This window comes from Anomaloglossus baeobatrachus, chromosome 8 (assembly GCF_048569485.1).
Source record: "Anomaloglossus baeobatrachus isolate aAnoBae1 chromosome 8, aAnoBae1.hap1, whole genome shotgun sequence".
Classification (NCBI taxonomy): domain Eukaryota; kingdom Metazoa; phylum Chordata; class Amphibia; order Anura; family Aromobatidae; genus Anomaloglossus; species Anomaloglossus baeobatrachus.
In genome coordinates, this window is record NC_134360.1 from 101141931 (window position 1) to 101156760 (window position 14830).

Sequence of the window (14830 nt, forward strand, 5' to 3'; positions counted from 1 at the left end):
TATATACCAACACACACACACATTATATATACCAACACACACACACACATTATATATACCAACACACACACACACATTATCTATACCAACACACACACACACACATTATATATACCAACACACACACACACATTATATATACCAACACACACACACACATTATATATACCAACACACACACACACATTATATACCAACACACACACACACATTATATATACCAACACACACACACACATTATATATACCAACACACACACACACATTATATATACCAACACACACACACATTATATATACCAACACACACACACATTATATATACCAACACACACACATATATATATATATATATATATACACACACACACACACATTATATATACCAACACACACACACACACATTATATATACCAACACACACACACACACATTATATATACCAACACACACACACACATTATATATACCAACACACACACACACATTATATATACCAACACACACACACACATTATATATACCAACACACACACACACATTATATATACCAACACACACACACATTATATATACATATACACATATACATACATGCATACATATATATATATATATATTTTTTTTTTTTAGACCCAATTCTTTCGTCCTCTACAAAGGGGCATGGCTCACAGGGTAATAGTGCGGAGCAGCCCAAAGGCATGGCCACAAAGAAAGCATCCTGTGAGCCATGTCCCCTTGTAAAGACAATAAAAACTAATCACTAATGTGCGTACATCTCTGGAACAAGCTGATTAAAAGAAAAAATAAATAGGATGGCATAAACAGGGGAGCGTGACAGCTCTGGCTTCATAGAGCCAGAGAAGGGCAAAGATAGGAAAATAAGTAGGTGGCAAAGTGCACTGAAATGTCTGGCCACAGCATGGCACCTGTGCTTGCTTTGAACACACATTCAGTTCAGTGTTGACAAAGTCCCTTTAAGTTTGATGGACCATATATTAGCTACTAGGGTAACTGCATGAACTTCTGTGTCCCCCAATGTGCCCCATCTTAGTCAGGGAAGAGTATGAAGTGGTCATCTTTTCTCCACATGTCAATTCGAGATCATAACCTCTCTGCTTATAAAAAGCTAGATTCATGTACGACACGTGCCAGGCACTTGTTCTGTAAGATGTCTGAGTGGGACACGATTGACAAAGTTGTACACAGTTATGCTGCTACAACATTTTGCAGTCTGATTTATGCAAAACTAATTTATGTAATTAAAAAAAAAAAAAAAACCCCAAAACTGCTCCTACAGGAAAGCATAGGATCAATACCGCCACCAACTTCCTTCTGATACTTACCGAATTTTTTGAACTATAAGACGCACACCCCCCCCCCCCAAATGTTGGGGGCAAGTGGGGGATGCGTCTTATAGTCTGAATGTAGGGCTGCGAGGAATGAGGGTCATCGGGCGCATGAGCAGGCTGCAGCAGCCTGCCGTGACCACGTGGACCCGCTCATTTAATATGCACGCCCATCCTCCCGCCCATCTTCTCTTAGCGCTGAAACCGGAGCTGACAGGTGGGCGGGGTGATGGACGGGGAATGCGCGCTTATTAAACAGCCTGCCCGCATGATCACCCCTGGCAACTACAGCCTGGAGTGATCATGTGCAGCTGTATTCACTGCCCCCCGCTCATCATCATCAGCGCGGGGTGCAGTGAATCAGTATAACTCACCGGCCACAAACCCTGCAGCACCGCAATCTCCTCCTGTCTGACAGCGGCGGTTGTGTGGAGACTAGGTGTTGCGCACAGTGATGACGAAATCGCTGTGCGCAAATGTCCACACGCAGCTGCCGCCCGCACAGACAGGAGGACATCGCGATGCTGCAGGGATCGTGGCCGGCTCCACACTCCAGTGCTGCTGCTGACACAGACAGGAGGAGGAGCGATGCTGCAGGGAGTGAGGTAAGGTAAGGAGTATGAACGTTTATTTTTTTTTTTTATGTGCCACAGGATGCGGGCCGTAAACCAGGATGGGGGTATGTGAGCAGGATGGGGGTATGTGAGCAGGATGGGGGTATGTGAGCAGGATGGGCGTATGTGAGCAGGATGGGCGTATGTGAGCAGGATGGGCGTATGTGAGCAGGATGGGCGTATGTGAGCAGGATGGGCGTATGTGAGCAGGATGGGCGTATGTGAGCAGGATGGGCGTATGTGAGCAGGATGGGCGTATGTGAGCAGGATGGGCGTATGTGAGCAGGATGGGCGTATGTGAGCAGGATGGGCGTATGTGAGCAGGATGGGCGTATGTGAGCAGGATGAAGGGAATATGAGCAGGATGAAGGGAATATGAGCAGGATGAAGGGAATATGAGCAGGATGAAGGGAATATGAGCAGGATGAAGGGAATATGAGCAGGATGAAGGGAATATGAGCAGGATGAAGGGAATATGAGCAGGATGAAGGGAATATGAGCAGGATGAAGGGAATATGAGCAGGATGAAGGGAATATGAGCAGGATGAAGGGAATATGAGCAGGATGAAGGGAATATGAGCAGGATGAAGGGAATATGAGCAGGATGAAGGGAATATGAGCAGGATGAAGGGAATATGAGCAGGATGAAGGGAATATGAGCAGGATGGGGGTATATGAGCAGGATGGGGGAATATGAGCAGGATGGGGGAATATGAGCAGGATGGGGCCATAAGCCAGGATGGGGTATATAGCAGGATGCGGCCATATGCCAGTCTATAGCAGGATGCGGCCATATGCCAGGATGACGGTATATAGCAGGATGGGGGCTATACCAGGATGAGGGACATATACTGTAACTACAAGGCAGGAGTATCATTACCAGGCTGGGGTACATTAGTTGAGAATTTGGGGACATTACCCCCATAACAGTGTCAGCAGCAGATCCTCGCCCGATAACATTGTGTCATGACCACATTTTTTGCTTAAAATTTTATTTTCCTATTTTTCCTCCCTTATGGTCCGGTGAGTCTTATAGTCCGAAAAATACAGTATACACCAATACAGATGAAAATGCAAGAAAAAAACAGATATAAAACTGGAGGTAACTATATTTTAAGAGTAGTACATAGCAAAAATGGCAGAAAAAAAATATATATTAAGTTTACAAAAGTAGTAGTTAAAAAACCCCCAAAAACCTATATTCACCTCGATGCTCTCATTGCCAGTGTTCTCTTCCCGTTTTCTTTCTTCTTCTTCCTGTTCTAACTCTTTGATACTTTCTTCTAGAACATTTGGCCAGAAGTCACCCTCAAAATATGGCAACTCCTTTGCACTAGTCAGTCTGTCTTCAGTTGCCTGCTTAAAAATATCCTGTTGGAGTGAAGAGGAGAAACAAAATTACACTTAAAAAAATGTGAAGTTAGCAAACAGCTTCCTTAGAGGCCTGAATATTTCTAAAATCTATCATAATGGAATAAAAATTGATTGTGAACATAATACTTTTTATCTTTATAATGCAAACATATTCCGCATGACATGTGCAGACATAAGAGAACACACAATTGAACAAATCCCAAGAGGAGTGCGGTCTCTGCCAGTGAGCTTACAATCAGTGTTTCTCCTGCGTCTCCAGTCCCCTGAGCTTATCAGAAGTCAAGTCAGTGAGCAAGGATCTCCAGCTGCCGCTGAGCTCGTATGTCACAGACTCTATTAATGAGAAGCTCAAAGGGGTGAAGAGGTGGCAGAAACACTTGCTCATGTGATAAAACAGGCAGGGAAATATTTCACAGAAAGCAGCAGCTCCGAGCTCCTGCTATGTCGTCTGTGTAATCACTTATTCTTCCTCCTTTTGGGAGCTGTGGTATGTGCTGACTATATTCCTACATGGTCAGACACAGCCATTACACAGCACATAGCAGAAACTTATAGTGATAGGACCTAAGGTTGCCATGGAAACCATAAGCTCCCCGTGGTCGGGCTGCATGGAAACAATAGACTCACAGAGGGAGCGATCTCATTTTGTCAAAATTTTATGCTGCGGTTGCTGCTGACCAGGACATGCAAGTACTTAAAGGGAAGGTATCGTCAAAAAAAAAAAAATAATAATAACTGAAAAAATGTAAAGTAATAATGTTTACATGTTTTGTTTAAATATTATTATTTTTTTTTTTAATTGTGCAAAATATAAAAAAAAAAAAAAAAAAAAAGTTTGATATTTTCCACTGTTAAACACTAGGGGGAGCAGCTTCTGAAATCCTACTGAATTTCCACTGTATAAAAAGCTCAGATTACAGCCTGCCGTAAAGTGGGCGGAGTCTGCTCTCCTGTGTGTGATGGCATGCCTCCCCTCTCCTAATCTGAGTGTTTACAATAGATAACAGAGAATGACATGCAGGGACACAATGCACAGCCATTTTCCTGGTGACCAGAAATGTCTAAAGTGTCACCAAGGACAGCAGGAGTATCGCACAGGATAGGATTAGATACACAGCCCTGCAGACAGTATCACACAGGAGAGGATTAGATACACAGTTGTGCAGACAGTATCACACAGGAGAGGATTAGATACACAGCTGTGCAGACAGTATCACAGGATAGGATTACATACACGGCTCAGCAGATAGTATCGCACAGGAGTATTAGATACACGGCTAAGCAGACAGTATCACACCGGACATGATTAGATACACAGCTCAGACAGTATGACACGATAGGATTGGATACACGGCTCTGCAGACAGTATCACACAGGATAGGATTAGATACACGGCCGTGCAGACCATATCACACAGCAGAGGATTAGATACACAGCTTTGCAGACATCACACAGGATAGGATTAGATACACAGCTGAGCAGAAAGTATCACACAATAGGATTAGATATACAGCCCTACAGACAGTATTACACGATAGGATTAGATACACAGCTCAGCAGACTATCGTGTAATACTGTCTGCTGAGCTGTGTATCTAATCCTGTCGTGTGATACTGTCTGCTGAGCTGTGTATCTAATCCTGTCGTGTGATAGGATTAGATACACAGCTCAGCAGACTATCACACGACAGGATTAGATACACAGCTCAGCAGACAGTATCACACGACAGGATTAGATACACAGCTCAGCAGACAGTATCACACGACAGGATTAGATACACAGCTCAGCAGACAGTATCATACAGGAGAGGATTAGATACACAACCCTGCAGACAGTATCACCGATACACACACAGGTACTCACATGCAGTGGCGCGCGTGCACACACACACACACACACACACAATCACCCCTGATGGGGACCTTGTGCTACACACACTATCCCCCCTGATGGGGACCTTGTGCTACACACACACAATCACCCCTGATGGGGACCTTGTGCCACACACACCTTTCACATCATTCCTCCCTGTGACCTCCGGTGGGCGCTCCAGGCAGCTGTGCTGCATGCCATCCTCCCCTGCGTCCGGCCGACATTTCACACATCCGATCGCACACCCGGTCGCATACCCTCCCACACCCGGTCGCATACCCTCCCACACCCGGTCGCATACCCTCCCACACCCGGTCGCATACCCTCCCACACCCGGTCGCATACCCTCCCACACCCGGTCGCATACCCTCCCACACCCGGTCGCATACCCTCCCACACCCGGTCGCATACCCTCCCACACCCGGTCGCATACCCTCCCACACCCGGTCGCATACCCTCACACACCCGATCGCATACCCTCACACACCCGATCGCATACCCTCACACACCCGATCGCATACCCTCACACACCCGATCGCATACCCTCACACACCCGATCGCATACCCTCACACACCCGATCGCATACCCTCACACACCCGATCGCATACCCTCACACACCCGATCGCATACCCTCACACACCCGATCGCATACCCTCACACACCCGATCGCATACCCTCACACACCCGATCGCATACCCTCACACACCCGATCGCATACCCTCACACACCCGATCGCATACCCTCACACACCCGATCGCATACCCTCACACACCCGATCGCATACCCTCACACACCCGATCGCATACCCTCACACACCCGATCGCATACCCTCACACACCCGATCGCATACCCTCACGCACCCGATCGCATACACTCACACACCCGATCGCATACACTCACACACCCGATCGCATACACTCACACACCCGATCGCATACACTCACACACCCGATCGCATACACTCACACACCCGATCGCATACACTCACACACCCGATCGCATACACTCACACACCCGATCGCATACACTCACACACCCGATCGCATACACTCACACACCCGATCGCATACACTCACACACCCGATCGCATACACTCACACACCCGATCGCATACACTCACACACCCGATCGCATACACTCACACATCCGATCGCATACACTCACACATCCGATCGCATACACTCACACATCCGATCGCATACACTCACACATCCGATCGCATACACTCACACATCCGATCGCATACACTCACGATATCGCACATACCTGTACAATCGCGTGCACACACTCACAATATCCGGAGATATCACATGCTTCCCATGTGATCCTCTCGCAGGTCCTGGAAGCTCACTGCACAGCATCGCAAGCGCCGACACACACTCACAATCACCCCTGATGGGGACCTTGTGACACACACACACACACACACACACACACCAGCGGCGGGCAGAGCTGGGGGAGCTGCGGCAGCGGGCAGAGCGGGGACTTGGGAGAACGGAGGGAGGGGGGTGTCATTGGAGACGGTAACGGCGGGGGTGAGGGGCGGCGTCAGTAGCTGGGGCAGAGCAGGGGCTGGGGAGAACGGAGGGATGGGATGTCATCGGAGACAGTAACGAGGGGAGGGGAGGCGGCCCGTACTCACACATCCCGGCAGGTGACAGGGGTTAAGTGGAGCAAACAGCACACGCTGTGAGCTCCACAATAATGGCACTAGTCTCCTCCCTCTGTTGTGTTCTGGACAGCCCAGGTGGCGCGTCCAGGTCACAGCAGACGCCCACTGTAACGTATGGCATGGGGTCGGAGCCAGACTATCAGAATCTATGCACAGGGGCTGCCATAAAGGAAGGAGTTACTGTCGTTACACACACAGCAAATCCAGCATGGCAGCCCCCAGTGCCTCCAGTAAAATAAGAATTACATAAAAACTAAATATGCTGCGATTTTCATTTTGTATTAGAAATACTTGATTTCATAATCACTATTTTTAATACAAAAATAAAAAACCGCGACACCTTCCCTTTAATGGCGCCAGTATAAACACTGGCAGAGTTAGCAGCTGGGAGAAGTCAGGGTCAGACAATGGGAGCCCTGAGATCATGATCCCGGGGTGAAGATAATCCGTCTTTTCACATTGTAATGGAAAGTGTCATGTACATTACGACGTGAAAAGGCAGCACTGTGACGGGATATGCTTAAAGAAGGCCCCCTATACTGACGTGCTAATTGCACAAAGATTGCAGCCTTCTAGAGGACAGGTTTAATCCTCTAAAGTTATTGGTAAAGGGATTCTGAGTAAATAGAAAATTAAATGTTAATGAACACAAAGGAGTTAAGCATTAAGTAAGCCTGCGACACATTCTGTCCAACCAGCTATACAGACCTTATAGTCATGAACAATGCGCTCTGACACAGACTTGTCCAACATTTTCTTATACCACTCTTGTAGCCGTTTGGGTTTTGGTATCTTTTGGTCCATGGGATGACAGTGGAAGATATAGTCATCTCCTTCACTGGGAGGACAGGCCCATATATGCCCTGTTGTATAACTGATAAAAGATTAAATCAGTCATGTAGAAATGTCAGAAATCCAATAGAATTATATCATCACCACAACGCTGTGAAACATACCCAAGTCTCTTAACGTACTCTAAGTACCCAATTAAAATTTCATGGTAGACCGCTGTTCTCAGAGACTTTGGCCGGAAAAAGTGAACACTATCAAGATAAGAAATGTATACTCTCCTAAAAGACAAAAAAATACATACATTGACAAAATTATACAAAATATACAGCTGATGGTGAGGTTTACAGTGGATAAGGACAAAATGTGGTTTTAAGCCTAGGGTTACACCACTTGTACAGTATTCTACTGCACAAGCAACTACCTGTCACTATGTGTGTGGACGTAACCATGGATACCTAAGCTGCAATGCCCTGCACATGAGGTAAGAGACCTAGCGATATCAGACCTATACTACATTTCTATTTGGAGGTATTTGTTATTATTATGTCTGCTACATATTGGGATAAGATCTTGGAGATTGAAATACCCCTTTAAGTTTAATTTTTGCACACAGTTCTTGATTTGGATGACTTTTGGGGTAGGATACAGATGTCTGATACTAGACTTTATTTCTGTTTGTATTATTGTGCTAACCTTGATGCCTCCACTAACTAGTGTATATGCATGTTAGCTGCCATCTTAAACATCTTTAGGCTAATCAGCTCTTTGTACCTACCGCTGGTTGGGTGGTGGACAGTCAGAGCCGTACTCCTGTACATGCATGCCAAAGAAACACATCTCAACACCATCTATTTCTTCAAAGGCAAATAAGGCTTTCGTTCTATATGGAAAGGACTCCGCCATTTCTCCGTTATCGACAAACCTGAAACCAGCAGAACAGGTTGCATGTAAGCCTTTTATGTCACATAAGTTTCTAAAACACATTTGAATAGTAGATTAGTATACAACAGTAAGCCATTGCTCCTTATATTATGCATGTCCCAGCTGTGCTGGTAAAATAACTGACCGATAGAGGAATAGATTTCTCAATATCTGTTAAGGTAGTGGTACTAATGCTATCTAGCACGAAGACAATAATAGAGGATTCTTTAAGTACAGTAAGGTGAGAGGTAGAGCCTGAATTTACTTGATGGCCCATTGGATGTAAATCTGGAGAATCTAGAGGCCAAGTCTACACCTTGAGCTCTGTATGTTCCAGAGCATTTTGTAGAGCGGCAGGGCACATTAGCCACTGAACAAGGCCTCTGCCATATCGGAATACCTTTGCCATTAACTTGGTTTGCAATAGTATTTAGGTAGATGGGATATGTCAAAGTAACATCTAATTGAATGCCAGGACCCAAGGTTTCCATGCCTCAATTAGGTCATCTTCTCTGCAGATTCCATCTTCATGTCATTTTTTTCAAAAGCAAGTGACATACTTTCCACTGAATACACAATGTGGAGATCTGTGAACAGCTCCCTCCCTGTTACCTCTAAGGAAGGGGAGGCGCACAGAGCAGTCTGCACCAGGGGCTGCAGGTCCTGACAGGTTTGGAACTTTTGTTTTGTAATTTATTTAAAAAAAAACAAAAAAAAAACATTCAGGATGATAAGAGACACACTGTAGCAGCAAAAACCGGATTTTTGTGTACTCACCGTAAAATCGTTTTCTCTTAGCCATCATTGGGGGACACAGGACCATGGGTGTTATGCTGCTTATCCATAGGAGAAAACACTAAGTAGATGCAAAGATGTTAGCTCCTCCCCTGCAGTATACACCACCTGGCCCAGCCAGGCTACTTCAGTTTTAGTACAAAAGCAGTAGGAGAACAAGTAACAAAAAACGTGAGTGAATACTCATAACAAAAAAGTACTGAGAGAGAAAAAAGCTAAGGTCCAACAGGGCAACAGGGAGGGTGCTGTGTCCCCCAATGATGGCTAAGAGAAAACGATTTTACGGTGAGTACACAAAAATCCGTTTTTCTCTGACGCCTCATTGGGGGACACAGGACCATGGGACGTCCTAAAGCAGTCTCTGGGTGGGTAAACAAACAACGCAACCCAAGGACTAGGAACCAGCCCCAGATAGTGGAGTACCTATCTCAGTAGGTGCTCCTGGCTATCGTTTGCAGAATTTTCCTACCTAGGTTCACCTCCGAGGAAGCCTGGGTATGGCCTCTGTAATGCTTTGAAAAAGTATGTAGGCAAGACCAGGTCGCAGCCTTACACCCCTGTTCCACTGAAGCCTAAAGCCCAAGAGGCGCCAACTGCTCGTGTGGAATAAGACCACAGCCCACTTGGAATGGGCTTGAGTTTCAAGTGGTAGACCTCCTGGGTCGCAGAGCAAATCCAGTGAGCCAGCGTTGTTTATGAAGCTGCCTCTCCTTTCTTAGGCCTTTCAGGAATGACAAACAAGGAGTCCATGTTCCTAAAGGGGCTGTCCTGGGTACGTAATATCTGAGAGCCCTCACAAGGTCTAGCGAATATAGGAACCTTTCCACCCTATGGACTGGGTGTGGACAAAAGGAAGGCAGAACAATGTCCTCGTTCATATGAAACGGGGAAGTAACCTTGGGAAGAAAATCCAGAAGGGGGCGTAGAACCACCTTGTCCTGATGAAAGATCAGAAAGGGTTCGCGGCAAGAGAGTGCTGCCAGTTCCGAAACTTGTCTGATGGACGTAATCGCCACTAAGAATGTTACCTTCCAGGATAGAAGAGCAAGAGAAGATTCCTTAAGAGGTTCAAAGGGGGGCCTCTGTACACCGTCCAAAACGAGATTGAGGTCCCATGGGTCCAGCGACCGTTTGTACGGGGGAACTAGATGGAAAACGCCCTTGAGGAAAGTCTTGACTTGCAGATTGCAAGAATATTGAGAGAGATGAAACCTGCCCCTTAAGGGAGCTGAGGGCCAACCTCTTTTGCAACCTAACTGCAAAAAAAAAAATCAAAAAAAAAAAAAAAATCAAGAATTCTGGGGATCGCCAGAGGCATAGGTTGGACATTAGATTCCCTGCACTGGGAAAGGAAAGCTTTCCACGTACGGTGGTAAATACGGGATGAAGGCCGGCTTTCGGGCACTGTACATGGTGGAGATTACCACGGGAGAGAATCTCGCTCTTGTTAAAGTCCAGGTCTCAATGGCCAGGCCGTCAGCTTCAGGGCTCTGGAGTTCTGATGGGAAATGGGCCCTTGGGTGAGCAGGTCTGGGATGCTTACGAGGCGCCATGAGCAATTGTACTAATTTGGCATACCAGGCGCACCTGGGTTAGTCCGGTGCCATTAGTATCACCGGGACTCCTTCTGTCTTGATCTTCCTGATTAATCGCGGCAGCAGGGGCGAAAAACATGTAAGGTAGACGGAAGCGACTTCAGGAGACTAGAGCATCCGCGCCGATGGACTATGGATCACGTGACCTGGCTAAGAACACGGGTACCTTTGCGTTCAACCTTGAGGCCATTAGATCCACGTCTGGTGTTCTCCAGTGAGTGCAGATGTGTGGGAACACTTCTGGGTGGAGAAACCACTCTCCGGCGGTCAGGCCTTGGCGACTTAGAAGGTCCGCTGCCCAGTTCTCTACTCCCGGTATGTGTAACGCTGAAGACACAGACCCCTGTCGATTCGGCCCAGGTGAGGATCCTGAGGACCTCGAGATAAGCTGTCTTGCTGCTGGTACCTCCCTGCAGATTGACCTAGGCCACAGCTGTTGCATTGTCCAATTGGACCCGAATCAAACGACCTGCTCGCAGAAGGGGGGAATGACCTGAGCGCGAGAAAGATCGCGCTGATTTTCAGGATGATTTCTGGGAAGGGAAGACTCCTGGGGTGTCCAACGTCCCGAAGCAGTGTGGTGCCAGTACGCTGCTCCCCAGACTAAGAGGCTGGCGTCCGTGGTCAGGAGTAGCCAGTCCACTTGGGGGAGAAAAACTCCCCCTCGATATGGAAGAGGACTGAAGCCACCAGCAAAGAGCACACCTGACTGAAGGTGTCAGGTGAAAAGTTCGTCCAAGGAAAAGGGGCTCTTGTCCCAGGCAGCTAGAAGCGCAAGCTGCAGTGGGCGGTAGTGTGGCTAAGCGAGCAGCACTGCCTCTATAGCCGCCGCTATCCTACCTAGCACTCATACTCCTCTCGCTCCATACGATTTCAGTATGTAGAAGGCAGTGTACCACTTGTTGTAGAGCGGTCGCCTTGTCTTGAGGGAGAAATATCGAGCCCCAAAGGGTGTCCAGGGACATGCCCAGGGAGGTGACTGATTTTGACAGGACCAGGGATGATTTGACTGGAGCCAGAAGCCGCCCTAAGCGGGATAGGGTGCCCACAGAGATCTGCACGCTGGTTGAGCCCTTGACGAGGTCATCCAAGCAAGGCAGAACAGCCACTCTCCTGGCGTGAACGGCTGCCATGACCTTTGTTAAGACCCTTGGTGCTGTGGCAGTGCCAAGGGAAGGGCCACAAATGAAAAAAAAAAAAAGTCCTGAACCGCGAAGCAGAGGAACTTTTGGTGAGCTGAAGCGATGGTTATGTGCAGGTACGCGTCCCTGATAGCTAGGGAGGTAAGGAATTCTCCTTCGACCATAAAGGTAAAAATGAACCATAGGAATTCCATTCTGAATCTCCTTACGTGCACATGTTTGCTCAGGTGTTAGAGGTCCAGGATGGGTCGAACTGACCCGTCCTTTCTTGGGGACCACGAGAGGTTGGAATAGAAGGCCTTGAACCCCTCACCTTCCGGAACAGGTACCATCAACCCCGCCGTTTGGAGGGAGTGGATAGCTGAGGAGAAGGCTCGCGGTGTTTTGGAGCCTTTGGGGGGGTTTGAGAGAAAAGACTGACCAGGGGATCGGGTCCGGAATTCAATGTGGTAATCAGAAGACACAAGACATCGCACCCATTTGTGGTCTGCAGCCCAGATGGAGGAGGACGAGACTCCTCGGTCTTTGTCTAGACTGCCAGGACGAGGTGGACTCGGGGAGGGCTGAGAAGGTTGGGCCCTGCGTGTCTAGTGAAAAAAATCCTGGGCTAGAGTTGGGGGAGGGAGGTACTCTTTACCTCCCGTGGCGTCAGACAAAAAAAAAAAAAGAGCCTGTCCAGACGATCGGTAAACCATAGGTCTGGAAAGGAGTACTGTGAGAGGCTTCTTAGAGACAGAGTCCGCTCTCTATTATAGGAACCAGAGGGCCTTACAGATGGCTATGGTATTTTTGGCGGCAATAACTGCGCAGGTAGCAGCGGTGACGGAGGCCTGCATGAGGTACTCTGCCGCCGCAGCAACTGTTACATCTCTGAGGGTCTGAGGGAAACTGGTAGTCCTGGTGCCTGTGCGACCCACACGGAAGGGGAGAGGGACCTCCACAGCCTCAAGGCGGAGCGAACGAGCTGCTCCACTTGTCTGTCGGGTCCTTGAAGGAGGATCCATCAAGTAAAAAAAGACAGGAGGGTCCTTCAGGCAGGCGGGAAGCCGGGTGAGGGTCCACCGAGGCCGGATCGGCCCAGCCCTTAGAGACAGCTAAGCCAAAGGGGTACCGAGGCTCCACGAGTTTACGGACACCGAAGCAATTTTTTTTTTAGGTTTCTTCACCCTTTTAAAAGAGACCGCAGGGTCAGTAGTAGTGGATGGGAGATCTTCCACATGCAGAGTTTTGGTTGATTGCTGCAATAAGGGAGTCCATCGCAGCTTGATCGCTCGGGGAGGTAGAAACCAAGGAATTATCCCGGTACAAACATCATTCCCCTTCCTCCGGCTCCTCAGAGACTGAGGAACATGTGAGAGAACCCCATCTGTGTACCCCAGAGGGAGAACCATGGGGGTCATGCCCTTTTTCTGATCTGCAACCGGTGAAGCAGAGGGCTGATTCTTATCAGAAAAACCCTCTATAGAGGTGTCATCAGGCTGCGTTCTGTCCAGGGGCCCCGAGGGGTGTGAGGACTAGAGATGAGCGAACCGGTCGCGGTTCGGCTCAAGTTCGGTTCGGCTCAAGTTCGGAGGTCTCGTTCGAGTTCGGCGAACGTTCGACGAACCACTCGAACTGCATAGGAAACAATGGCAGGCAATCACAAACACATAAAAACACCTAGACAACACCCTCAAAGGTGTCCAAAAGGTGACAAAACTCACAACACAACACAAACACATGGGAAAGTGACAAGGACATATACTCATGCGAAAACAAAAAAGAGCAGGACAAGGAAAAAGAGAAGGAGACACAGATATAGGCATGGCACGCCCTTCTAAAATCATGTAAAACACCGCAAGGTGACTCCAAGCGGAGTCTCCCTTTTTTCCAAAAATTGGGCCAGACACACACCCACCCCTTCAGTGGCAGCACTTGTGCCCCAGTTGTACACTTCACAGCTAGATTTGCATCAAGCACATTCAAAAATACGCCATACTTAACCGTCCCCAGGATGACACCGGGGTAGGTAGCAAAGTCTTTCCCGATCCCAGCTCTGTGCATCTTTGGTCATTTTTAAAAACAATGTAAGCAAGGGTTACTCCAAGCGGAGTCTCCCTTTTTTCCAAAAATTGGGCCACACAGACACCCCTTCAGTGGCAGCACTTGTGCCCTAGTTGTACACTTCACAGCTAAATTTGCATCAAGCACATTCAAAATACACAAGCATTTACTCTCCCCAGGATGACACAGGGGTAGTAAATTCCTTGTGGATCCATGACTTGTTCATTTTGATGAACGTTAGTCTGTCCACATTGTCACTGGACAGATGCGTGCGCTTATCTGTCAGCGCACACCCAGCAGCACTGAAGACACGTTCAGAGACAACGCTGGCAGCTGGACACGACAAAATCTCCAAGGCGTAAGTGGAGAGCTCTGGCCATTTTTCAAGATTTGAAGCCCAAAATGAGCAAGTATCATCCTCTTCAGCCGTTGACTGTGTGTCAGACTTGTCTCTGGTGGCCTTGCAAAGGAGGGTCTAAAAAAATTATGAAAAGATTCAATAAAATTGCTGTTACCAACACCAGATACGGTGCTACTGGTACGGGTAGACTGTTGAAGATGACGAGACCGTCCAATGTTTGTCAAGTTACAACTGGGAGATTTACTCCCTGCATCTGCACGGTTGTTTGGTGGAAAAGCCGAGCTAAGATCGAGTAACA

At 47.7% G+C, this 14830-nt stretch overlaps 1 protein-coding gene across 4 annotated transcripts in view; it reads right to left on the reverse strand.

Moving 5' to 3' along the window:
• EP300 (EP300 lysine acetyltransferase) overlaps nt 1-14830 on the reverse strand; it is a 508128-nt gene that overhangs the window by 36131 nt on the left and 457167 nt on the right. For all 4 annotated transcript variants that reach the window (XM_075321927.1, XM_075321925.1, XM_075321926.1 and 1 more), the window contains exons 25-28: nt 8451-8597; nt 7840-7953; nt 7592-7757; nt 3171-3335 (exon numbers count right to left, since the gene is read on the reverse strand). In XM_075321927.1, the coding sequence (XP_075178042.1) occupies nt 3171-3335; nt 7592-7757; nt 7840-7953; nt 8451-8597 (592 nt within the window). The remainder of the gene's footprint in view (nt 1-3170; nt 3336-7591; nt 7758-7839; nt 7954-8450; nt 8598-14830) is intronic.